Source organism: Pan paniscus, chromosome 10, assembly GCF_029289425.2.
Source record: "Pan paniscus chromosome 10, NHGRI_mPanPan1-v2.0_pri, whole genome shotgun sequence".
In the NCBI taxonomy this organism is placed as follows: Eukaryota; Metazoa; Chordata; class Mammalia; order Primates; family Hominidae; genus Pan; species Pan paniscus.
The window spans coordinates 120,216,735-120,244,370 of record NC_073259.2 but is presented as its reverse complement, the minus strand read 5'-3'; the positions used below and the strand labels follow the sequence as shown (position 1 = coordinate 120,244,370).

Here is a 27,636-nt window from a genome sequence, read left to right as displayed (position 1 = left end):
ACTACACGTTCAATGTCTGTGTACTCCAAGAAGGGACTCATGGTGGAGCTGTGAGGGTTACTGGAGTGCCGGAGAAAGCCCAGCCCTGCTCACCTCCTCCAACCCCAGGGCTGACTCCAGCCTACCCTGCCCTCCCTGCAGTCTCTAAAGCACACAGGAGAAGGAACCACAAGACTGAGCTGAACTCCAAGTACAAACTTTATTTCTATTACAAGGAAGTTAATAATTATTATAACAGTAAAATAAAAACAAGGGGAAGGGGCTCTGACACTTGGTTTTCAGAGCAAGTGTGGGGCTGGGGCAGAACCCAACATACCTGCTGTGGGGACAGGGAGCCCTCAGCCCTCCCCATTAGAAAGCAGTGAGGACAAAAGATCCATGCTCCCCCGGGAACAGAAGGCAGTGATGCCAAATGCCAAGGAAGCAGCTTAAAACACAGCCCCCAGTCCACTCACCTCCAGCTCAACACATCAAAAGCCTCGTTACTGACAGACATTGCAACTGGCCTGAGCACCTTACCAGAGCGCCTCATACACACCTGGGGCCCAATCGAGTGTGGACAGACGCAGTACACGGAGAGGTTGCCCAAAAGCCCCCAAATTTAGGCCCCAACAGGGCAGAGAATCACTTTACCGGTGGCTACCAGGTTTCCAAAATCTTCCCCTCCTTCCACCGGGACCACACAGCACCAAGGGGCAGTGGCGACAGTAAGTCAAAAGGGAGCCCTGGCAGCCGAGGCTGCAGCTTGTATTTCACTGCTGCTGAAAGGTAGCAGCTAAGGCTGAAGCGTTCCTCAACCGCCACCCTGCTCCCTTCCCTCAAACCCAAACCCCCACAGCACAACCTCAAAAGATACAAAATGGCCATAACCTAGAAAAATCTAAAATCTGGAAAAACTCTCCCACCCAAAGAGCCAAAGAGGTGGGCCTGCACAGCGGCAAGTGCTGCTGTGCACAGAAGACAGGAACCGATGTAAAGTCTCTGGAGACACCATTACTCCTCCTCTTCCTCTTCTGCATCCCCAGCTCCCTGTTGCTTGGAAGGCTTTGCCTGGTGAACAACACAACACAAACGAAGCTTTACATAAAAAGTGAAAAAGCATTACTCCTCCCCTGGATCCCCGAAAACGTCCCGCTTCCTTAGAAACCTCCTTCTCAAAAGCCAAAGGAACAATCTTTGAACCACAACCAGCCTGGTCCCAACAACTTCTACAACTTCAGGAGCCACACAAGCCCCACCATGTCTGAGTCCCCCCTGAGCATCATGGGCTGGAGCCCACCTTACCTTTGCAGTTCTGCTGCGGTAGTTGGCAGCTGCAGGGGTGACCCGGGAATTCCTGCCACCTTCACTCCTACCACTGAAAGAAAACAATTAGAAACTAGCTCCTGAAGTGTCCCTGAGCAAAGGTCAACAAACTCAGAGGGAACAGGAAGCAGCCCTATGCTAGCAGACAAACCCCAAAAAACCCATGGGCCACAAAATAATTTTTTTGGAGTCAGGTGACAATACAGGGAAAATCCATACTCCTCCCCTTACCATGCAAGGACCTCAGTCTTACCCCAGGCCTGGCAAGGGTAACCAGGCCTTTGCCCATGTTTGCTTCAGCTACTCCCAAGCTCCATTCCTGGGCTACTGATTCTTACCTAGCTCCGTATCTCCCTGCAGGCCCAGGGGAGAAAGAGGGCACAATGTTTTCTGGGTAGAGATTTTGAGGAGGGCGAATCACTGAAACGTGCCCAGGGGCTATGGCCCCATTCTGGCTGTTTCGATTCCGCCCCTGGATGTCCTGGCTGTCTGAGTTGCTGAGCTTCAGCACACGAGGAGGGCTGGGCTGGCACCCAGGTCTGGGGCCTGATGTTGATCTCGATAGCTGGTTATAGGTAGCTGTCATATTGTTAATGGGTCGGCTGGGAGGCAGACAGGAGGTGGGCCCATTAGCTGTTTCCTGCTTAATATCATCCAGGTAACCAGAAGACAGGTCTCCTGAGAAGAGAAAATGGTAACAGCTTTAGGAAAAAGCCTGCTCTGGCTATAGTGCCAGGTTTAGGGCAGGAACAAAAAGATTCCAGATAGAAGACAACTGCTCAGCCAGGCGTGGTGGCTCATGCCTGTAAACCCAGCACTTTGGGAGGCCGAGGTAGGGGGATCACCTGAGGTCAAGAGTTAGAGACCAGCCTGGCCAACATGGTAAAATTCCATCTCTACTAAAAAAAAAATACAAAATTAGCCAGGTGAGGTGGCACACAGCTATAGTCTCAGCTACTCAGGAGGCTGAGACCAGGAGAATCACTTAAACCCAGGAGGTGAAGGCTGCAGTGAGCCAAGATCATGCCACTGCACTCCAGCCTGGACAAGACAGAGCAAGACTGTGTCTCAAAAAAAAAAAAAGACAACTGCTCACCCCAAAAGGCTGCTGGAACCCACATCTCCAGGGCAGAGATGGGGATATTTTATCAATTCTGCACATATTATCTGAGTCCTCAAAGACAGCCTCCTAACTATTCAACAATAGTGTGCAAGCAAACCTTGAAAAATAATTTTTTTTTTGAGATGGAGTCTTGCTCTGTCGCCCAGACTGGAGTGCAATGGCATGATTTTGGATCACTGCAGCCTCTGCCTCCTGGATTCAAGTGATTCTCCTGCCTCAGCCTCCCAAGTAGCTGGGACTACTGGCGCCCGCCACCACGCCCAGCTAATTTTTGTATTTTTAGTAGAGACGGGGTTTCATGATGTCAGCCAGGCTGGTCTTGAACTCCCAACCTTGTGATCCGCCCACCTCAGCCTCCCAAAGTGCTGGGATTACAGGCGTGAGTCACCATGCCCAGCCGAAAAATAATTTCTAATTGGCTTTGTAGTGGTGAGGTTTCAAAAACAGTTTACTTGCCTAAACATAATGGTCTTAAGTAATAATAATAAGTTTGAGGCTGGGTGTGATGGCTCACACCTGTAATCCCAACACTTTGGGAGGCCGAGCTGGGAGGAACACTTGAGCCCAGGAGTTCAAGATCAGCCTGGACAATGTGGCGAAACCCCAACTCTACAAAAAAAAATTAAAAATTAGCTGGGTGTGTTGGTGGGCACCTAGCCTACCCATAGTCCCAGCTACTCAGGAGGCTAAGAGTGGGAGAATCACTTGAGTTCAAGAGGTTGAGACTGCAGTGATCACGCCACTGCACTCCAGCCTGGATGACAAAGAGACCCTGTCTAAAAAAAATAAATAAAATACATAAGTTTGAGGTCAGTCACAGTGGCCTACGCATGTAACCCCAATGCTTTGGGAGTCCAAGGCAGGAGGACTACTTGAGGCCAAGAGTTCGAAATCACCCTGGGCAACATAGCAAGACCCTATCTCTACAAAAACAAAAAAATTAGTTGGGTGTAGTAGAGTGTGCCTGTAGTCCCAGCTACTTGGGAGGCTGAGGAGAGAGGATCACTTGAGCCCAGGAGTTTGAGGCTGCGGTAAGCTATGATTGTGCCACTGCACTCCAGCCTGGGTGACAGAGCAAGACTCTGTCTCTACAAAAAAATTAAATAATAATAATAGGTTTGAGTACCCTAAGTGTATTTCAACTTGAAATGGGGGCCCAGGGTAGCTACCATAAGGTCTGCAAATTATCTACAAATAATCCACTAAGTGCACAGACAGGAAACCAGAAACTTATTACAAGCACTTACTACTACGTGTATCTCATGGATGTCCGCAAAGCCATTACCCTAAAAATCACACACTTGAGAGAGCTCAGTCTAATGTGGGACCACAACTACCTGCAGAGGAGTCCCCTATGAGACCCTAGTGTGTTTGGAAATTTGAGATGCAGGTAATCCCCACATTAGAGCAGTGGATGAGAAGTGGTAAACAGGCCAGAGCCAGCAGTAGACCTGCGGCCTTGGCTGAGTCCTGGCTAATAAATACCCTGGTGTCTGACACGCCTCCTGGGCAGCTCTGGTGAGGTCTCTTGAGGCTGGGAATCCACTCTAGGAATCCCCTCTGTCACACTGTTGGTTGCAGTGGCTGGGCGTTGGTCACACTGGTCCTAAACAAGAAAAACCAGAATTAGTACCTCTGAATTGAGTCATTCCCAGAAAAGAGCATGCGATGGGAGGAACAGCAGTGTATTCCTCATCTGGAGGGGGACTTTGACAACCTCTGAAAGTTCTGGGAACTTTCAGAAACCACACATCTGGAATGGTTGCATTCAATCCCATCGGCACATGAGGCACTGACAGAAACACTTTCTGATTTGTGCAGGGATGCAGGAAGGGCTGATCTTGGAGCCCAGAAAAACATTTCTTTCTTTTTTTTTCTGTTTTTTAAGACTATTCAAGTCCAATAGTGAGAACGGGGAAAAGAGTAGAACAAGGAGTTCGATCTGTAACTGACTGTGAACAATCAACTGAGATAACTCACTACCTTCAGAGCAGCTGAAAAGCATTTCTATACTCTCACCAGAGTATTTATTTGTGTGGTTGCTTATTTCAGTCTGCCCTAGAGGGTAAGCAGTCACTTATCTACTGTTTGATCCCAAAGCAAAAGTCTTTTTTTTATTTTCTTTCTCTTTTTTTTTGAGACAGAGTCTCGCTCTGTCACCCAGGCTGGAGTGCAGTGGTGTGATCTCGGCTCACTGCAACCTCCGCCTCCCAGATTCAAGTGATTCTCATGCCTCAGCCTCCCGAGTAGCTGGGATTACAGGTGCCCGCCACCACATCCAGCTAATTTTTGTATCTTTAGTAGAGATGGGGTTTCACCATGTTGGCCAGGCTAGTCTCAAACTTTTGACCTCAAGTGATCTGACCGCCTCAGCCTCCCAAAGTGCTGGGATCACAGGCATAAGCCACCATGCCTGGCCTCTGAAAAGCAGGAGTCTTTATTACAGAAATGAAATGTACAATGTTCTAGTAACAGCTACATGGCATCAACTACAGAAATGGTAGCTGCAGTGTTGACTCTCACTCCCTGTAACATATACAATTGGGCAGAAAACATATTTTCCACTAATAGATTGGAATCCTATACTGTAAATGCTGAAAAATGACTTCATATTGTCTAGTCCAACTCCCTCACTTACAGATGGCCCCAGTGAGGGTCATCCACAGGACAAAACCAGAAGTAGACCCTCAGGTCTCCTAGAATGCAAGTCTCAAATGCCACCACAATGGGAAGAACCCACCTGGTGAAAAGCAGGGAGACTGTCATCTAAACTCTCTGACAAGGCTTCCTTCCACACCTGCTCAAATAGAGTCCTGGCTCTTTGGTCCTCAGCTAGTAACAAGATGGCTTCAGTTGCCCGAAGGGAGGGAAGGTCTGAAAGCCTGCGGTATTGGTTACCACAGACAGCTCACAAAGATGACATGGCCAGAAGCCAAGTGTGTGCATTCCTTGTCAGGATGGAATGCAACTTAAAGGCTAAGGAAGTGTTCTCAGCTCTGGAAGCCTCAGGTTCACGCACAGAGCCACATGGACAGGGACTCCAGGGACCCTTACCTGGTGATGGAACAGCACCTCCTCTTCCAGCTGTACCCCACAGAATTCACATGGGATAATGATGCTCTCCTCCACAGGGTGTGAATTGCTCAGGCCCATCAAAGAGTCTAACTGGTTACTTGCAGCCTGTTGCAAGAAGTTCTGGAAGATGACATCAGGTTCCTCCACCCCTCTGGGGGAAGAGCTGCCAGTATTGAGTGAAGGTAAGGCACGTGAAGGGTTACAGCTTGTCTGTCATTCAAAAAATATAGGTTAAAAACAAGAATCAGAGGTTAAGAAAAAAACTACATTCCTAAAATATTTTCTAGAATAAGTCATATAATTTTAACAATGCTTGGCCGGGCGCGGTGGCTCACGCCTGTAATCCCAGCACTTTGGGAGGCCGAGGCAGGTGGATCACGAGGTCAGCAGTTCAAGACCAGCCTGGCCAAGACAGTGAAACCCCATCTCTACTAAAAATACAAAAATTAGCCGGGCGTGGTGGCACTTGGCTATAATCCCAGCTACCTGGGAGGCTGAGGCAGAGAATTGCTTGAACCTGAGAGGCAGAGGTTGCAGTGAGCCGAGATCGCACCACTGCACTCCAGCCTGGGTCACAGAGCGAGACTCCGTCTCAAAAAAAAAAAAAAAAAATTTTTTTTAAATGCTTAATATTGGAAAGAGGAACAAAAAAGAGGAATACACATAGAACACTCATTTTACTTTTAAATATTTTTATGTTTTTTTTTAAGTGTGTTCATTCTTTTTAAATTAATTTGAAAAGATTCAAGGTTCTTCCCACCACACCCATACAGTAAAAGAGAGGCACAAATATTCTTTATTATCTTTGTTAATGGATTTTCTATGGTACTCCCAAAACAAAAACTACATGTATTCAAATAATATATTATTTCATTTATGGGGGAAAGTATGTTCCACCATCCAGAGCACAGGCACTATTTGGTAGTTGTGGAAATGCCAGACTAGGCCAAACCAAATCAGAGTATTGAGGGAACAAGAAGTTCCCTCCAGGCCAGACGTGGTGGCTCACGCCTGTAATCTCAGCACTTTGGGAGGCTGAAGTGGGCAGGTCACGAGGTTAGGAGTTTGAGACCAGCCTAGCCAACATGGTGAAACCCTGTCTCTACGAAAAATACAAAATTAGCCAGGCATGGTGGTGTGTGCCTGTAGTCCCAGCTACCCTGGAGGCTAAGGCAGGAGAACAGCCGGAACCCCGGAGGCAGAGGTTGCAGTGAGCCCCGATCGCGTCACTGCGCTCCAGCCTAGGCGACAGAGTGAGACTCCATCTCAAAAAAAAAAAAAACAAAAAAAACAGAAGTTCCCTCCATCAGGTAATCCTCAAACACATAAAGCTATTTGCTCATCATTCCTAAATGGCTCAAGAATAGTCAATCATTCAAATAACTGACACCTTTTCAGATACCAAGTATTTAGAGATTCCGAAACTGGGAAAACCCAGAACCTGCCCTCAGGGAACTCAGCCTAGTGGTGCAGACCAACAGGAGATCAGAAGACCACATCATAAAGTGACAAACTATAAGAGAGGTGGGCACAGACTTTTAGAAGCACACAGGTGTGGTTCCTGACCTAGCCTTCATAGTACCTATCAGGATGGCTTCCATAAAGTCACATCTGAACCAACTCTACAAGTAAGGGGTCTGTGTTGTTGGATGTGTTAAGGAGACAGGGGCAGAAGGCCAGACACCTTTCAGGTAGATAAAGTAATGTGCAGAAAACACCCTTGACCTTTCTAGAAAAATGCAAGGACTTCAATACAGCTCCAATAAATCAAAATGTGGCATGAGATGAGACCAGATCACAAAACGGGTAGTGGAGATATATGTGCACCAGTCACTACCATGTGAAAGGGCTGCTAGCATGAGATTTCCAGGTCTGCTGAAATGAGCATCATTCCCTGCCCCCCCCTTTTTTTTTGGTAGAGCTGGAGTCTCACTATGTTGCCCAGGCTGGCCTTAAACTCATGGGCTCAAGCAATCCTCCCACCTCAGCCTCCTGAGTAGCTGGGACTACAGGCATACATCACTGCCATCACTTTTTTTTTTTTTTTGCTGTTATTTCACTATCGTTTTTTTCTTCTTCTTCTTCTTCTTTTTATTGTTATTATACTTTAAGTTTTAGGGTACATGTGCACAATGTGCAAGTTAGTTACATATGTATACATGTGCCATGCTGGTGTGCTGCACCCATTAACTTGTCATTTAGCATTAGGTATATCTCCTAATGCTATCCCTCCCCGCTCCTCCAACCCCACAACAGTCCCCAGAGTGTGATGTTCCCTTCCTGTGTCCATGTGTTCTCATTGTTCAGTTGCCATCTATGAGTGAGAACATGCAGTGTTTGGTTTTTTGTCCTTGCGATAGTTTACTGAGAATGATGATTTCCAATTTCATCCATGTCCCTACAAAGGATGCCGTCACTTTTTCTAAGAAGGAACAAGGCTAAGTTTTCATATCTGTATGCCACTCACATCATGGAAAAGAACACTTGCTATTCCTACCATGGGCATTGTATTAAAATGATTTGTTCAAGGCCTCATGTGGCCTGTAACACCAATTATGGCCTGCATACAATCCTACTAAAAGTCCTCAAGTAATTCATAACACACCTGATGGTCAATCAGCAGTTCCTCTGGGTAGAGCTCCTCACAAAATTCACAAGGCAACATGATCTCGTCAGCTGCACCTAGGTATTAGGCCACACAATGAGACTCAGGATGAACAAAAACAAACTTGAATTTAACTTTTTATCCTCTTTATGGGGTCTTATATAGAAGTTTGGCTTTCTTTAATGTTTCTTATAGATAGCAATTTGTGGGGCTGTATATTCTCAGAGGGAACCCATCCAAGAGATAAACTCTAGGCCAAAACTTCCATGACAAAACAAGAAATGTACTTGACCCCAATTTCCTGAGTAGCAGTATAGCAGTAGTTTACCTGCTACTCACTACTCTAAGGAAGCGATTTAAATGTGTAATAACCATAGGCAATAATCTTAAGTGTTTTCCACACACTATTTCAATCCTCAGAAAAAACTTACGAAGTAGATCCTACATTATCCTTATTTTACGGATAAACTGGCAAACAATATCCTAAATACTCCTCCCAGTACCAAAAAATGCTGCCTAAAAGTAACTGAAGTGAACAAATCGATACATTTTAAACCCAAGATTCCCAGACACAACATCCTCAGGAAAACTGCTAAACAAATGGGAGGGTGAACAATGGCGGGATGTAGGGAAATTTACCCTTCTACCCATCTAGATTTTAGTTCTGGGTAAAAGAAAAGTCTCTACCAAGTAGAGTAACTAGAGCTTGGCCCCTTACATAGGTTTGGGGTCACAGTCTGTGCTTCTGTTTTTTATGTTTCTATTTTTACATAAATTCGCATTTGTGATTTTTTTTCTGTTGCCTAGATTGGAGTGCAGTTGTGCAATCTTGGTTCACTGCAGCCTTGATCTCCCAGGCTCAAGAGATCCTCCCACCTCAGCCTACCCAGTAGCTGAGACTACAGGTGTGTGCCACCATGCCTAGCTAGTTTTTGTTTATATTGTGTAGAAATGAAGTCTGACTCTGTTGCCCAGGATGGTCTTGAACTCCTTGGCTCAAATGAACCTCCCGTCTCAGCCTCCCAAAGTGTTGGGATTACAGGAATGAGACATGATGCTCAGCTATGTTTATGCTTTTTAAAAGTCCAAGCCAGCCGGGCATGGTGTCTCATGCCTATAATCCCAGCACTTTGGGAGGCCAAGGTGGGTGGATTACCTGAGGTCAGGAGTTCCAGACCAACCTGAGCGACATGGTAAAACCCTGTCTCTACTAAAAATACAAAAATTAGGTGGGCATGGTGGTACAAGCCTGTAATCCCAGCTACCCTGGAGGCTGAGGCAGGAGAAATCACTTGAACCCCAGAGGCGGAGGTTGCAATGAGCCAAGATCGCGCCATGGCACTCCAGCCTGGGCAACAGAGGGAGACTCTGTCTCAAGAAAAAAAAAAAAAAAGTCCAGGCCAAAAGCTTAAAGTTACCCCTAATGGTAGTATCTCTATGTGCCTGCCAGAAGCATTTATAAATTCTCAGAGGAACATGCTAGAAAACTTGGTGTTCACACACACACGTAGCAAGCCTCCATGAACAGGAGACGCAGAAACAACATAGCAAAGAAACAGTTTTTGCTATTTTTGGACACAAAAGAAAAATAAGTATATTTAACATGTTTAAAGACATGTTAAAGAGGGAACTATGCTGGGCGCAGTGGCTAATGCCTGTAATCCCAGCACTTTGGGAGGCCGAGGCGGGCGGATCACGAGGTCAGGAGATCGAGACAATCCTGGCTAATACAGTGAAACCCCGTCTTTACTAAAAATACAAAAAATTGGCCGGGTGTAGTGGTGGGCGCCTATAGTCCCAGCTACTCGGGAGACTGAGGTAGGTGAATGGCGTGAACCCGGGAGGCGGAGCTTGCAGTGAGCCGAGATCGTGCCACTGCACTCCAGCCTGGGCGACAGAGGAAGACTCTGTCTCAAAAAAAAAAAAAATTAGCCAGGCGTGATGGCACATGCCTGTAATCCCAGCTTACAGGAGGTTGAGGCAGGAGAATCACTTGAGCCCAGGAGGCAGAGGTTGCAGTGAGCCGAGATCGTGCCATTGCACTCCAACCTGGGCAACAAGAGCAAAACTCCATCTCCAAAAAAAAAAAAAAAAAAAAAGTTCAGAATAGTACAGCAAATGCCCATATACTCCTCATCTATATTCACAAAGCTTAATATTTCCTCACATTACTTTTATGTATTTTTCCCCCGAACTATTTGAGAATAAGTTTGAACACATAACATTTTATTCCTAAGTACTTCATCATGTGCCTTTGAAGAACAAGGGCACTGCTTTCTCCTATGTAAACAATATGGATGTCACTCTCAGCAACTTTAATGTAAGTTCTCTACTTGTACAATAATGTCCTTTAGAGCCTTTTTTTTTGAGACAAGGTGTCACTCTGTCACCAGGCTGGAGTGCAGTGGCACAATCTTAGCTGACTGCAACCTCTGTCTCCTGGGTTCAAGCATTCACCTGTAATCCCAGCTACTTGGGAGGCAGAGGCATGAGAATCACTTGAACCCAGAAGGCAGAGGTTGCAGTGAGCTGAGATCATTACATTGCACTCCAGCCTGGGTGACAGGGCGAGACTGTCCCAAAAAAGAAAAGAAAAAAGAAACAAAAAAGAGTAAGGCAAATTCTATTTCATTAAAATCTTTCAATTGTATAAGAATTGTATAACCTAAGACTTACAAAAACTGTAGAGAAAGAGGCTAGTGCAGAATAAGCAAGCCTACCCTTTATGTCACTCAGAGACCTGGGACCGCCATGAGACTGGTCGGCCTCACATACGGCCCTCCAGAAGTCCTGCTCTGCCACACTGGAGGCTTGGCCTTCATTTTGCAGACTTAGGGCCAACATGAAGTCCAAGTTTGCACTCTCTTCACCACCCTCTTTGGGGGGCTGTTGGCCTCTATTCCTTTCCTGCCTCTCTTGTTCTTCAACTGAAAAAAAAAAAAAAAAAAACCAACCAACATTCAGGATACATTAGAAATGTTACCACCCTCAACTCAAGTCCATGCCTAGCAAATAGTCAAGGTTTACAGGCATCCGGGTAGGAAAAAAATGACCATGTTCAACTAGCTCTCTTCACCCTCTGGGTCTCCTAGCTTTGAACATTAAAGTCTGCCATGTGAAAAGGCTCCATTATTATTCTAACTGTATTATTAAGCAATATTACTGAGCCATAATTATGAGACAGGCACTGTGCTAAACATTTTATACTTATTTTCTGAATTACAGTAGAATGGTTTAAAGCACGAGGTCAGATTATCTGAATTCAAATCTCAGTTCTACCTTCAAATTTACCTACCTTCAAATAATGAGAGAATTAAATGAGTTAATACATATAAAGCACTTTGCAAATGCCTAAGGGAAATAAGATACAGGTTGAGCATACCAATCCAAAAATCCAAAATTTGAAACTTTTTGGGCATCAATATGGCTCTCAAAGAAAATGCTCACTGGAACATTTTGGATTTCAGATTCTCAGATTTGAGATGCTCATCCAGTATATATAATGCAAATACTTCAAAAGCCAAACCACTTCTGGCCCCAAGTATTTTGGATAAGGGATACTCAATCTGTATAAGTGTTGGCTATTTACAACACTGTCATCATACTCACCATTATGAACCCTAACTATAATCCAATGGAGGTTATTTCCATTTTATAGGAAAGTGAGGTATTCTTCCCAGTGTTACTCAGCTACAGTCAGGTTTCTATAATCAAGATCTATGTGGCCCCAAAGCCCTGTTCCCATTTGCCTTGGGATTTTGATACCATTCTAGTTCCCTAATCCCAAGCACAACTCACACAGATTATTCTGAATTGAAACCTGGGCCGTAATGTTCCTTTGGTTGGTAGTTCTATTGTGGAAAACATCTGATTCAAAGGCTCTCAGGGGCCTTCGCGGCAGCCTCATGGGTGGGTCCAGAGCCTCAATTTGTCTGAGGAGTTGGGATGCAATCCAGATTCCATCCTGACCCCAAGATTCATCATATGCATTAGGAGGTATGGCAACCTCATTTCTCTTTTCCTCCCCCTCTCTCCCACAAACTTCAGGGTGAGTCTTCAGATCTTTCACAAGGACATTGCGACCACAGTTGCCACATAGTTCCGTCCGGGCACCACAATAATCTTCATGTTCCTTCAGTTTGAGAATGGAAAGTTCTAAATCACAGTGCTGGCAGACAGCAAGCCGCAAAGGGCACTCAGTCTCCTACAAAACAGAGGAATGAGGCAGTTAATATGCATATCTAGGAGAGGTGTGTTTTAGTATAGGGCAAGGAAAGCCAAGAGTATCTACTGCAATCTTCTCTTCCAACCCTTGATTCTCCTACCCTTTTTTAATGTATTTAATTATTTAAGAGTCACAGCTTCCCCTTTTGTTCCTGCCACAATGTTCTATAAAGGAAAATAAAATATTAGAGGGAGCCCACTACTCAGCCACCCTGTCATATTGTTTTGTGCACACATTACTTAGTAATCTAAAACCAGCCAGAGAAGCCCAGGAGCAAATAACAAGAATCATAGCAAGTCAGATGTTTGTCAAAGCTCCAATGTCCCTGTCCCCTACCAACTATTCCAATTCAGTCTTTTTTTTTTTTTTTTTGAGACAGTGTCTCGCACTGTCGCCCAGGCTGGAGTGCAATGGCGCAATCTCGGCTCATTGCAACCTCTGCCTCCCAGGTTCACACGATTCTCCTGCCTCAGCCTCCTGAGTAGCTGGGATTTCAGGAACACACCACCACACCCGCTTAATTTTTTGTATTTTTAGTAGAGACGGGGTTTCACTATGTTGGCCAGGCTGGTCTTGAACTTCTGACCTCGTGATCCGCCCGCCTCGGCCTCCCAAAGTGCTGGGATTACAGGCTTGAGCCACCGCGCCCGGCCTCCAATTCAGTCTTAAGTACCTAATAATGAGGAAAAGAAACTGCACTTTAGAAAGACACAGGTTTCTCTAACCTTCATATTTGTATTTAGCACAGGCTTTTTCATTTATTATTATTATTTTTTGAGAAAGTCTTGCTGTCGCCCAGCGACAGAGTGGTGTGCATGGAGTGCATGGTGCAATCTCGGCTCACTACAACCTTCACCTCTCGGGTTCAAGCAATTCTTGTGCCTCAGCTTCCTGAGTTGCTTGGGACCACAGGTGCGTGCCACCACACCCAGCTAATTTTTTTGTATTTTTAGCACCGAAGGGGTTTCACCACGTTAGCCAAGTTGGTCTCAAACTCCCAGCCTCAAATGGTATGAGCCACTACTCCTAGCAAATCCATGTTATTTATCTAATAAAAGAACTTTGGGACCCGGGCAGTGGCCCACGCCTGTAATCCCAGCACTTTGGGAGGCCAAGGCAGGCAGATCACCTGAAGTTAGGAGTTCAAGACCAGCCTGACCAACATGGTGAAACCCCACTCTACCAAAAATACAAAAATTAGCAGGGTGTGGTGGCATTCACCTGTACTCCCAGCTACTCGGGAGGCTGAGGCAGGAGAATTGCTTGAACCCGGGAGGCGGAGGTTGCAGTGAGCTGGGATCACACCACTGCACTCCAGCCTAGGTGACAGAGTGGAAAACAAAAAAAAAAGCTTTTGAAAAAAAACTTTCTGAATTGGCATTATATCTACATGGTATCAAATTTTATTTTTTAATTTTAATTTTTCTTTTCTTTTTTTTGAGACAGGATCTCAGTGTCACCCAGGCTGGAGTGTAGTGGTACGATCATGGCTTACTGCAGCCTTGACCTCCTGGGTTCAAGCGATCCTCCCACCCCAGCCTCCCAAGTAGCTGGGACCACAGGTATACGCCATCATGCCTAGCTAGGTTTTTTGTTTTATTTTTTATTTTGTAGAGACAAGGGTCTCCTTATGTTGACCAGGTTGATCTCAAAACTCCTAGGCTCAAGCAGTCCTCCTACCTTGGCCTTCCAAAGTGCTGGGATTACAGGCGTGAGCCACTGTGCACAGCTGGTATACAATTTTAAAGCCCAAAAAGGATATATGTAAAAATCATGTCTCTTCTCCCCTGTTCCTCAGCTACCTAAGGCCTTTTTATCAATTTATTGTGTTTCCTGCAAGAGGTAGTTCATGTATATACAAACAGTGCTGAAAATGTTGGAGTAGCATTTAGAATAGAACTTTAGTTTAATTTTTTTTTTTTTTTTTGAGACGGAGTTCGCTTCTGTTGCCCAGGCTGGAGTACAATGGCATGATTTCGACTCAGTGCAACCTCTGCCTCCTGGGTTCAAGCAATTCTCCTGCCTCAGCCTCCCAAGTAGCTGGGATTACAGAAGCCTACCACCACACCTGGCTAATTTTTGTATTTTTAGTAGAGATGGGGTTTCACCACTTTGGCCAGTCTGGTCTTGAACTCTTGACCTCATGTGATCTGCCTGCCTCAGCCTCCCGAAGTGCTGGGATTACAGGCGTGAGCCACCACGCCCAGCATTTTTTGTTTTTGTTTTTGTTTTTTTTTGAGACAGTCTCACTCTGTTGCCCAGGCTGGAGTGCAGTGGCGTGATCTTGGCTCACTGCAACCTCTGCCTCACAGGTTCAAGCAATTATCCTGCCTCAGCCTCCCGAGTAGCTGGAATTACAGGCATGCGGCACCATGCCTGGCTAATTTCTGTATTTTTAGTAGAGATGGGGTTTCACCATGTTGACCAGGCTGGTCTTGAACTTCTGACCTCAAGTGACCCACCCTCCTCCGCCTCCGAAAGTGCTGGGATTACAGGCTGAGTCACTGCGCCTGGCCTACCTTTTTATTTTTATTTTTATTTTTTTGAAACAGGGTCTTACTTTGTCGCCTAGGCTGGAATGCAGTGGCACAAACAGGGCTCACTGCAGCCTCAACCTCCAGGCTCAAACAATATCGTACCTCCGCCCCTCGAGCAACTGGGACTACAGGAACGGACCACCATTCCCAGCTAATTTTTTAGTTTTTTGTAGAGATAGGGGTCTCACGATATTGCCTAGACTGGTCTTGAACTCCTTGGTTTAAGCAATCCTCTCGCCTTGGCCTCCCAAAGTCCTAGGATACAGGCATGAGTCACTGTAGCCCGCTGTGAATTACCTTTAAGGGTAATTTAATTATAAATTAATAAAATCAAGTTGTTACAGTTTGAGGCACACAGAATGAAATGCACAAATCTTTAAGTATATACCTTGGTGAATTTTTACATATGTATATCCACTCTTCTATAACTACCATATAAACAGCTGTTTGGATTTTTATTTATTTATTTTTTTAGACGGAGTCTCGCTCCGTCGCCCTGACTGAAGTGCAGTAGCGCAACCTCGGCTTACTGCAAGCTCCGCCTCCCGGGTTCACGCCATTCTCCTGCCTCAGCCTCCCAAGTAGCTGGGACTATAGGCGCCCGCCACCACGCCCAGCTAATTTTATGTATTTTTAGTAGAGACGGGGTTTCACCGTATTAGCCAGGATGGTCTCAAATCTTCTGACCTCGTGATCCGCCCGCCTCAGCCTCCCAAAGTGCTGGGATTACAGGCGTGAGCCACTGCGCCCGGCCAAGAAATGAAGATCAAGGCTGAGGGATGCTCCCTACTGAATGGGAAAACTGTCCTTGGTTCCACATGGGCTGTAGACACAGCCCTTCTGCCAGCAACTGTTCCTGCAAGGAACTTGTGCTCAACTGAACAAACTGTCACGTGGCTTCTTGAAGGGGCACAGCACTGATTTCACTTGCATTATAAAAGATAGAGTGGTGCTTTTGACTGTTTATGTCAACACTTCAAAACAAGGTGAGCCAGTTTTTTTTTGTTTGTTTTAGATGGAGTCTCACCCTGTCACCCAGGCTGGAGTGCAATGGCACGATCTCGGCTCACTGCAACCTCCACCTCCCAGGTTCAAGCAATTCTCCTGCCTCAGCCTTCCGAGTAGCTGGGATTTCAGATGTGCATATCCATGCCCAGCTAATTTTTGTATTTTTAGTAGAGACGGGGTTTCACCATATTGGCCAGGCTGGTCTCGAACTCCTGACCCTGTGATCCACCCGCCTCAGCCTCCCAAAGTGCTGGGATTACAGGCATCAGCCATCGCGCCCGGCTGGATTTTTAAATTGGTGAATTAACATACTCATTCAACGTTGGCCAGTTTTGGCCAGGTGCCATAGCTCACGCCTGTAATCTCGACATTTGGGAAAGCCAAGAAGGGAGGATCACTTGAGGCCAAGAGTTCGAGACTAGCCTGGGCAACATAACAAGACCCCAACTCTATGAAAAACAAAAATAAATAAAATTAGTCAGGCATAGAGGCCTATACCTGTAGTACCACCTATGCAGGTAGATCATTTGAGCCCGAGAATTCGAGGCTGCAGTGAGTTATGATCATGCCATTGCATGCTAGCCTGGGTGACAGAGTGAGACTGTGTCTCTTAAAAAAGGTTTTTAATTAAAAAAAAGAAAAATGACCGGGCATGGTGGCTCACGCCTTTAATCCTAGCACCTTGAGGGGCCAAGGCGGGTGGATCACCTGAGGTCAGGAGTTCCAGATCACCCTGGCCAACATGGCAAAATCCTGTCTCTACTAAAAATACAAAAAAAATTAGCCAGGCATGGTAGAGCACGCCTATAATCCCAGCTACTCAGGAGGCTGAGGAAGGAGAATCGCTTGAACCTGGGAGGTGGAGGTTGCAGTGAGCCAAGATTGCACCACCGCACTCCAGCCTGCAAGACGGGAACAAGACTCCATCTCAAAAAAAAAAAAAAACTTTGGGCTGAGTACAGTGGCTCATGCCTGTAATCCTAGCACTTTGGGAGGCTGAGGCAGGAGGACCACTTGAGCCCAGGAGTTCAAGACCAACCTGTGCAACACAGCAATAGAGACAACACCTGTCTCTATTTTTTGGGTTTTTTTTTTTGAGATGTAGTCTCACCCTGTCGTCCAGGCTGGAGTGCAGTGGCGCGACCTCGGCTCACTGCAACCTCTGCCTTCCAGATTCAAGCGATTCTCGTGCCTCAGCCTCCCAAGTAGCACACACCTCCACGCCCAGCTAATTGTTGTATTTTTAACAGAGACAGGGTTTCACCATGTTGGCCAGGCTGGTCTCAAACTCTGACCTCAAGTGATCTGCGCACCTCTGCCTCTCAAAGTGCTGGGATTACAGGCATGAGCCACCATGCCCAGCCGACCCTCTCTGTATTAAAAAAACAAAAACAAAAACCTTCGGCCAGTTTTATCTCAACTAGCGAGCAAATGATACTCTATTCTCTCTCACCAAATGCTGAGGAATTTCTTAGGTTAAATAGCATGTTATCCAGGTGTTCAAGATTTTAAAATGAAGCCAGATGTGGTTCACACCTGTAATCCCAGCACTTTGGGAGGCTGAAGACAGGCAGATCACAAGGTCAGGCCAACATGGTGAAATCCCATCTCTACTAATAATTAGCTGGGAGTGGTGGTGGGCGCCTGTAATCCCAGCTACTCAGGAGGCCGAGGCAGGAGAATTGCTTGAACCTGGGAGGCAGAGGTTGCAGTAAGCCGAGATCACACCACTGCACTCCAGCCTGGGCAACAGAACAAGATTCCGTCTCAAAAAACAAACAAACAAAAAAGAATTTTAAATGAAATGACAGCTTGTAAGGCAGGCTGTGTGCTAAAGAGGTTATCCCATACTGGCAACTCTAGGGCTGGCTTCATATTCAGTGAGGCTGCCAATAACCAAACCCCAGCAGAAATAATAGACTCAGTTCCAAAGGGAGATACTTCGCGAGTCTCAACATACACAAGGGAGTTCCAACAGCCAGGTAGCCGAATCTGGCAGCAGTTACATAGTCAAGGCCTCAAACAGGCTTTGAGAAACAGTATGCATGTGAGCTCGTGGAGAACTAACACTCAACCAGACTGGCTTCCTGCTCTGCATGTGGGTCTGTAATCTCAGCAGGACTGGGCCCACGGTAACTCACTCTATGGACTAACCTCATGCTTCTTTAACAGCCTCTTCTCCAACTTCTTGTTACATTTGCAGGTCACCTAGAGTAAGAAGTGAGAATCAATAAATTAGCTTTGGGACAATATGCTCATTTGCTATTGCACAATAGCAAACAGAATACATTTACGAACAACAGCAAGTATAACACATGTATAAACATTTGAGTACTTGGTGGCTCACCTGACAGTGTTCTGCAGCCATGTGAGTCTCCATGTCAGATTTGGGAAATGGTTCCTTACAGGTAGGACACATACCAATGTTCCTTTGACAGTGGATCTCATGGATGGTAAAGTTAAACACAGGAATTTCTTTTTTGCTACGGAAATAGACCAAAGAAAAAGGCAAGCATTACTGACTAATCTATGCCTTTTCTTGCACAGTGGCATCACATGGAAATCTGTCCTGTCCAATCTTTAGTCTCCATTATTTATCTTTAGTGAATACCTACCCTACAAACTCATGACTATTACCATTCCTGCTTTTCAAGAACTAAATCCTGGCCGGGCACAGTGGCTCATGCCTGTAATCTCAGCACTTTGGGAAGCCGAGGCAGGCGGATCACCTGAGGTCAGGCGTTCGAGACCAACCTGGCCAACATGGTGAAACCCCATCTGTACTAAAAATATAAAAATTAGCCAGGCATGATGGCGGGCACCTGTAATCCCAGCTACTCGGGAGGCTGAGGCAGGAGAATCGCTTGAACCCAGGAGGCAGAGGTTGCTATAAAAAAAAAAAAAAAAAAAAACTGGCCGGGCGCCGTGGCTCACGCCTGTAATCCCAGCACTTTGAGAGGCTGAGGCGGGCAGATCACCTGAGGTCAGGAGTTCGAGATCAGCCTGGCCAACATGGTGAAACCTCGTCTCTACTAAAAATACAAAATTAGCCAGGTGTGGCGGCACATGCCTGTAATCTCAGCTACTCAGGAGGCTGAGGCAGGAGAATTGCTTGAACCCGGGAGGCGGAAGATGCAGTGAGCCTAGATCGTGCCATTGCACTCCAGCCTGGGCAACAAGAGCAAAACTCTGTCTCAAAAAAAAAAAAAAAAAAAAATTAAATCCTTTCCAGGTGCAGTAATGCCAGCACATTGGGAGGCTGAGGCAAACAGATCACTTGAAGTTAGGAGTTCAAGACCAGCCTAGCCAACATGGTGAAACCCCGCTTCTACCAAAAATATAAAAAATTAACCAGGTGTGGTGGCGGGTACCTGTAATCCCAATTACTCGGGAGGCTGAGGCAGGAGAATCACTTGAACCCGGGAGGCGGAGGTTGCAGAAAGCTGAGATCATGCCATTGCACTCCAGCCTCGGGGACAGCAAGATTCCGTATCAAAAAAAAAAAAAACTAAATCCTGAAGGCTCTTCTGTGCAACATTCTGAGTTACCGGTGCTATGCACTACTACATCTAAAAGCTCAGCCTTACTTTCTCAAAGTCAGAGCTGATCACAACATGAAGTCAGATGCCAAAAAGAGTGGAGCTAGGCTATTCCAAAACCATCCATGTCCCAAAGCAGAGTGATACGCTCCAGGATTATTTTAAAACAGAAAACAAACCAAAACAACAACAAAAACAAGTGAAAAAACACCCTACCACTGATTTTCCCTCACTTTTAAGTAGTTTAATTTCATTGGATTTTATTCCATGAAAAGTCAAACCAAAAAGAGAAGACTCCAGCTTTCGGATAGTCAAAGGGGAAGGGGAAATTGTCTCCTGTATGCCTCACATGCCTTTCAAAGCAGGCTGGATGCTTCCTGACTACAGGAACATGCTTTCTGGCTGGGTTGGTAGAAACTTCACTGTAAAGCTGTACAAAAATGAAATCCTGAACCCTTTCCTCCACCAGTCTGGTCTCTCCACTTCATTTTTGCCTTTCTCACTTAGTTTAGTGGTTCAAAGATCATATCTAAGCTATACAAATTAAGGAGGTAAAGTGATAATGTTACATGAAAGAGTAAGACCATTTAAACATGAAAAGATTATACATGTACTCGAACTAAAGGTACATTCTATTCAAAGGCCTTACTTTTACTTATTTGGATAGGACCATTGTAAAATTCCAATTTCACCAGCTAAAAACTACATTAAAGAAGGTACGTATAACAATAATTCAGAAAAATAAAATACTGAACAGGATCAATACAGATAGTCATAAAACACATTATTTAATACCATATTTTGCCTCTGAAGCTGAATACTAGAAGAACTCTCTCCCATACTAAATTATAAATAGCTTATTTCTCTTTTAATAACCTTTAATATTCAGACATTGTCTAAGAAACATTTTGAAGTAGGATAAATGATGTGCCTCCAGCTATAGTCATTCTTCCAAACTGAAAGACCAAGACACCAAGGAAGTGCAAATTCATTTTCATCCAGTGGTGGAATTATCAAGCTAGGGACCCCAAGGCAGCTCTCAAAGCAGCACTGGAAGGTGACAGAACAATCAACTGTGAGAGATGGGAAGAAAACTCAAATGGATAAAGAGGAAAATTACTGACAGATTTAACTTCCCATATTTCTCTCAAATTTTTAGCTTTCTAAGGAAACTACTCATTTTGAATTAATTTAGTTAAAATAATACATCCCAACTTTTTAAAGATGTTGTGAAATGAATACTTTAATACATTACTGGTATTAAACTGGTACCAGTTTAGGTACATAAACTGCCTAAAAACAGTCTGAAAATTCATTTCTAGGACCATAAAATTATATACTCTGTAACACAATAATCCTACTCTTGGGATTATGTATGAATATTTTCATTACAGTATCATAGAATGGTAAAAAATGAAAGTCATTAAAAATACCTAAGCAAGAAAGGAATAGCTAAGTTACATATAGTATACCAACAAAGTGAAAGAAGAAATGTTATATTGTGATTGTAAATCATGTATGTACAAATGCCATGAAAATTAAAGCCAGTAATTACTGCTTAGGGTGTAGAAAACCTGGGTTCCTTTTTCATAATATTGACAATAATTTTTATTTTAATGGTAAATATGGAGACACTAAATGTCTAGCATTTACTTTACAAGGCTGTTCAGGATAACTTGTTGACATACTACATACACAAGGCCCCTAAAACTTTAGAATTAAAACAAAAAATATTAAGGACCACACCATCATAATATGAAGCAACAAGAATCAAAAGCAGCTGTCAAGTAAGACCACAAAGCATTTACTATTGCACATATTCACCTCTTAGGAAATGCTGAAATAAAAAAGATATTTGCAACAATTATATAAAACAGTTGCCTGCTGGGTTTTTTTCTTTTAAAATTTAACTGCCAACATATTCCTACCAAACATTCCAACCAGACGAAATACTAATATGCTTACTTCCTACCTTCGGATAAAATGAAGATGTTTTAAGTGAGATAAATGAGCACACAATTCCGTATCCAGATAAAACTGCTAAAAGTCTCAAGGAAGGGCTAGCAAATTAGAGGTGAAATTTCATTTAGATAGAAATAGCTGAAAGGCAAACCAAAGCTTCCAGAAAAATTCCCAAGAACTTTCCAAACACTAAACACAAACAGCCAGAAATTAATTATTTACAGGTTTAGTCAGCCTTCTATGCTAATCTGCTTTTTTCTTTAATTTCTTTGGCTTTGAATAGCATTGTTTTTCACTAGCTTTCCATTAACTCACCCTTTAACTCTCTTAGCATAGTTATTTATATTTTGTCCTAGGCTTGAGATTCCTCCTAATTGGAGTGGACTGATAAAATAGGTGTATCTTAACTAATGCTAAAAACCAATGTGTCTGTTTTCTTACAAAATCATGTTTTCTTTTGATTATTTGTTTCACTGATTACTCTGTTTCAGTAGCTATACATATAAAACCCAAACAAAACTAAAATAGTTTATGAAATGGTAGAAAGTGATAGTGGCATAGCAGAAATACTCTACAATATGGCAAGACACCTACAATGAGATGAAATCTTAATTCCAAGCAGGTAAAGAATATTGTAACCAGCTGTTGCTCTAATTATATTCTAATTCTGCCAAAGTTAGGCTGAGAAGAAAGAAAAAGACAATGATGATGACAAAAATGTTATTTGGCTCAAATATTCCACCAATGAGTCAAACTATTTTCCTTATTCCACATCTCTTTCTACCACAGTTTGCTAAGGTAAACATAGCATATTGTGAAAGAAGTACCCAGTGAAGGAAAATAAAGTAATAAACATAGCAGACAGTTCTGCTTTGCTTTTTTTGTCAGCTTACAGTAACAGCACTTGTATAGCACCAAGATACCAAGATAAGTTCTTAGGAAAACCCCAACAGGAACCAGCTGATTATTAACTTTACGACCGGTTTCATTTCATCAGGAAAGAGATGCTCTTTCTTGTAATTCATGTGGGTTATAAACACCAAAATAGAAAGCTTAACTCAAGACTGTGCCAGTCTTCACTAACAGTTTTTAAAGCAGGAAATGATAGTGATTAAGCTTGACTGTCCTCATTCCACTAACATTTCTTAGATTTAATGTCTTACCAGTTGTCACACAGTCGAGTTTCCTGGTCATCTAGAAATTCAGCCATCTTTAGCTCTTCCTGAAAACCACAAAGGAAGACATGAACTTTCTCTTTCATTTCTGCTTTAAAGATGACATGCAAAAAAACAAAATAAAAAACTAGTATACAGAAACTGTCACCCAAACCTGCATGTTAAAGCATTTTATTCAATATCCAGTCCCTTGGGATTTTCTTATTTTAAAATTTTCAATTTAAAATAATTTTATTGGATAAGGGAGTTTTAAAAAATAAAAATAATAAAATAAAATACTTTTACTAGGCTGGGTACAGTGGCTCATGCCTGTAATCTCAGTACTTTGGGAGGCCGAGGCAGGCGGATCACTTGAGCCCAGGAGTTTAAGACCAACCTGGCCACAACATGGGGAAACGTCATGTCTACAAAAAATACAAAAAAAAAAAATTACCCAGGCATGGTGATGTGTGCCTGTAGTCCCAGCTACTCGAGAGGCCGAGGCAGGAGGAATGTGCAAGAGGAATGCTTGAGCCTAGGAGTTTAAGGCTGCAGAGAGCCATGATCATGCCACTGCACTCCAGCCTGGGTGACAGAGTGAGACCCTGTCTCAAAAATAATAATAATAACAACATCCTGGCCAGGCGTGGTGGCTCACACCTGTAATCCCAGGACTTAGGGAGGCCGAGGCAGGCAGATCACAAGGTCAGGAGATCGAGACCATCCTAGCCAACATGGTGAAACCCCCATCTCTACTAAAAATACAAAAATTAGCTGGGTGTGGTGGCACATGCCTGTAATCCCAGCTACTCGCGAGGCTGAGGCAGGAGAATCGCTTCAACCAGGGAGTCAGAAGTTGCAGTGAGCCAAGATCGTGCCACTGCACTCCACCCTGGCGACAGAGTAAGACTCCGTCTCAAAAATAAATAAATAAATAAAAATAAAATAAAATAACATCCCTTACAGACTTCATCCAATTACCCTAAAAGCATCATAACAATAGTAAAATTATCAAATAGAGGAAATTAACACTAATACAATACTAGTAACTAATCTATAGAATTTATTCAAATTTCACCAACAAGTCAGGCACAGGGGCTCATGCCTGTACTCCCAGAACTTTGGGAGGCTGAGCTGAAGAGGATCGCTTGAACCCAGGAGTTTAAGATCAGCCTGGGCAACATGGTGAAACCCTTCTCTACAAACAATTTAAAAATTAGCCAGACGTGGTGGCACACACCTGTGGTCCCAACTACTCAGAAGGCTGAGATGGGAAGATCACTTAAGCCCAGGAGGTCAAAGCTGCAGTGAGCAGTGATTGTACCACTGCACCCTAGCCTGGGTGACAGAGTGAGATCCTGTCTCAAAAAAAAAAAAAAAAAAAAAAAAAAAATCACCATCCCACCCTTTTTCTGGTTCAGCATTCAATCTAGGATCACACACTGCATTTGGCTATTACTTGTAGTTAATCTCCTTTGATTTGGGAGAGTTCTTCAGTCTTTCCTTCTCTTTCATGACCTTGTTAAGCATACTGGCTTTTTTTTTTTTTTTTTTTTTAAACAGAGTCTCACTCTGCTGTCTAGGCTGGAGTGCAGTGGTGCGATCTCGGCTCACTGCAACCTCGACCTCAGCCTCCTGAGTAGCTGGGACCACAGGTGTGCGCCACCATGCCCAGCTAATTTTTGTATTTTCAGTAGAGATGGGGTTTCACCATGTTGACCAGGGTGGTCTCAAACTCCTGACCTCATATGATCCACCAGCCAGCCTCGGCCTCCCAAAGTGCTGGGATTACAGGCATGAGTCACCGTGCCCAGCCAGCTAGTTATTTTATATAATGTCCTTCAATTTGGGTTTGTCTGATATTTTCTCATGATTAAATTCAGGTTATATATTTTTGGCAAGAACACCATAGAAATCATGTTGTGCTCATCTCAGTGCCTTATATCAGAAGGTACATGATGTCAACAGTCTTATTTTACTATTGATGTAAACCATGATCACATAGTTGATATGGTGTCTGCCAAATTTCTTCACTATAAAGTTTCTCCTGCTTTTTAAACAAGATGTCAATGCAGAAAGCAAAGCACTGGCAACTTTACTACCATTGTTTAGTTTAGATTATTCCTTTCCATGATACAAAAATGGTCTTAAATCCTGCCCCCAGTAGGGTTCTTTAAAGGTTTTGGCATTATCAAGCGAGTTGCCACTTTTCAAAACATGTATTTAGTCATTTGTTCAACATGCTTAATTAAGACAATACTTTGGGGCTGGGTCCAGTGGCTCATGCCTGTAATCCCAGCACTTTGGGAGGCTGAGGTGGGCGGATCACTTGAGGTCAGGAGTTCAAGACCAGCCTGGCCAGCATGGCGAAACACCTCTCTACTAAAAATAAAAAAATTAGCCGGGTGCCTGTAGTCCCAGCTACTAGGGAGGCTGAAGCAGAATTGCTTGAACCCGGGAGGTGGAGGTTGCAGTAAGCCAGGATCACACCACTGCACCCCAGCCTGGGCAACAGAGTGAGCCTCTGTCTCAAAAAATAAAAATTAAAAAAAAAAAAGGACAATACTGTGGGCCAGGTGCAGTGTCTCACACCTGTAATCCCAGCACTCTGGAAGGCTGGGGTGGGTGGATCACTTGAGCTCAGGAGTTCAAGGCCAGCCAGGAAACATAGTAAGACCCTGCCTTTATAAAAAATAAGCAGCCGGGTGCGGTGGCTCATGCCTGTAATCCCAGCACTTTGGGAGGCCGAGACAGGTGGATCACAAGGTCAGGAGATTGAGACCATCCTGCCTAACATGGTGAAACCCAGTCTCTACTAAAAAGAGCTTGCAGTGAGCCGAGATCACGCCACTGCACTCCAGCCTGGGCGACAGAGCGAGACTCCCTCTCAAAAAAAACAAAAAAAAAAAGCAAAAAATTAGGTGGGTATGGTGGCACATGCCTGTAATCTCAGCTACTTGGGAGGCTGGGGTGGGAGGCTGAGGTAGTCCCAGCTACTTGGGAGGCTTGAGCCCAGGAGGTCGAGGCTACAGTGAGTTGTGATCACACCACTGCACTCCAGCCTGGGTGACAGAGTGAGACCCTGTCTCAAAGAAAAAGAAGACCATACTGTGTGCCACTGTGCCCTGGCACTAAAAATACTTTACAAAATAAGGAAATATAGTCTCTGATAAAGCGATTTAGTGGTAGAGAAAAACAATAAGCAAAAAAATACATATAACTTGAGTATTGTGATGGAAAAGTATACTGACAAATAAATGGGGGCGGAATAGAGGCAAATCTACTTTAGGTAGATAAGAGTGGTCAGGGAAGAACTTTCTGGGGAGACGACATTTAAATTAAGAACTGAAGTACAAGAGCCAACCACGAAAAGACAAAGATAGAGGATGGGAATGCGGGGAAATCCATCCAGGCAGTGGGAAGGGCAAAAGGCCTAAAAGCAATGAAAGAGAAAGTAAAGGCAGATCTGGAAGAGCATAATAAAAACGGGGAATGACTCAAGAAGGTCTTGTCATATCAGACAGAAAGAATATTGGATTCGATTCCAAGCTCAATGGTAAACCACTGAAGGGCTTTAAACTAGGGAATGACATAATTCAAGACACCCATTCTGGGGTGGGCGCAGCAGCTCACGCCTGTAATCCCAGCACTTTGGGAGGGCGAGGTGGGCAGATCACTGGAGGTCTGGGGTTCGAAACCAGCCTGGCCAACATGGCAAAACCAAGTCTCTACTAAAAATACAAAAATTAGTTGGGCGTGGTGACGGGCGCTTGTATCCCAGCTACTCAGGAGGCTGAGGCAAGAGAATCACTTAAACCCAGGAGGCGGAGGCTGCAGTGAGCTGAGATCTCGCCACTGCACTCCAACCTGAACAACAGAAGGTGACTCCATCTCAAAAAAAAAAAAAGGTATTCACTCTGATATGAAATGGCAACTAAGGAAGGCTGTCCGACTGATTTCAGGTGTGCTCTATTCCAGCCCACTCTGGCCAACTCTAAGGCCAGAGCTCAGATGTAGCAGGTGCTTGCTTTTCTAGATGCAAGGAGACTGGGGGTAGCCTGCAGGGTCCCCCTCTGGGGGTCAAGGTCTGGCTGGTTCTGCCAGATTTAACCTCTCTGGGCCTCAGATTCTTCAGGCAGAGGACTGACAATACTTCAAAGGGTCAAGGAAACGGGCGAATGCACGGAAGAGTTGAGGCACAGAAAAGTCTTCAAGCTTATAAGGAGCCTGTTGGGGGTCAGCTAGATCTCTCTAGTCCGCAGAGGGGACCGTCCCTCTGCCCGAGGCGGCGGAGCTTCCCCTGCCGGGTCCAGATACCCCAAGGCAGTTTCCAATCGCCCCCTTCCCCAGGAAGGTCGGTGATGGGGAGTGAAGAAGTAAGCGGCTTCTCAAATAATAGCAGTTGCCAAACGCTTACCGGGAAAATCTTTTAATCCCGACTACAATCCTAAGAGGTGAAAGTCTTGGTCCCCACTTTAGAGGCTACGAAAGCGGAAGGCCACCTGAGTTTTCCACAGCACCAGCGGGTCGGAGTGCGAGCTCGGACTCGGGTCCTTCGGCCTCGAGGCCGCATTAGGCCACTCGCGACCCCCCACGCCGGCAGCTCGAGGCTCGGACTCTAGGCCCAGGCCGGCACTGAGCCCAGCTCCGCCCGGGACGCGGTGGTCACAGCGGCGCTGCGAACGACGCCCGCTTCCCGGCTCACCAGACCAACCTAGGCCGCGAAGGGGGCGGCGTCGCCGGGGGCTGCCAAGGCGCCGGTTCCCTGAGGAGAAAGCGCGGCCTCCTCCAGGTGCCTGAGATGCCGCCGCGCGGGCATCCTCTCCTCACAGCCGCGACCCCGGGCCCAGAGACCCCTCGCCCACACACCCCTCCCTTGGGATGCTGGACCCTTCCTAAACTGGAGGCCACAGGGGATCTCCAGCCGCGTGCCGCCGCTACACCTCACCAGGGACGAGAGGAGAAACGCTGAGTTGACACACTAGCTGCAGACACGGAGCCTCCTCTGTCAGACCCCGCACTGAACAACGGCCCTCAGAGCTGCCTCACCACTTCCGCCCATCGCGGAGGAGCGCGCCCATTGGCCAGGGGCGGCTCCAGCTG

General features: G+C 45.0%; 1 protein-coding gene across 3 annotated transcripts; it reads right to left on the bottom strand.

The window, feature by feature from the left end:
- Nucleotides 1-180: 180 nt before the first annotated feature.
- On the bottom strand, nucleotides 181-27,636 carry TRAFD1 (TRAF-type zinc finger domain containing 1). Of its 3 annotated transcripts, none has more exons than XM_003832450.5 (12): nucleotides 27,482-27,636; nucleotides 22,543-22,601; nucleotides 18,226-18,361; nucleotides 18,033-18,086; nucleotides 11,907-12,312; nucleotides 10,829-11,035; nucleotides 8,109-8,185; nucleotides 5,483-5,713; nucleotides 3,914-4,034; nucleotides 1,644-1,983; nucleotides 1,285-1,357; nucleotides 181-1,050 (listed from the first exon to the last, which is right to left on the bottom strand). In XM_003832450.5, the coding sequence occupies exons 2-12, from the start codon at nucleotides 22,587-22,589 to the stop codon at nucleotides 994-996; spliced, it is 1,749 nt and encodes a 582-aa protein (XP_003832498.1). In that variant the 5' UTR covers nucleotides 22,590-22,601; nucleotides 27,482-27,636; the 3' UTR covers nucleotides 181-993. The 3 variants fall into 3 exon arrangements, with proteins under 3 accessions (XP_003832498.1, XP_014202802.1, XP_034790441.1); XM_014347316.3 differs by having other exon boundaries at nucleotides 26,951-27,588; XM_034934550.3 differs by having other exon boundaries at nucleotides 27,248-27,550.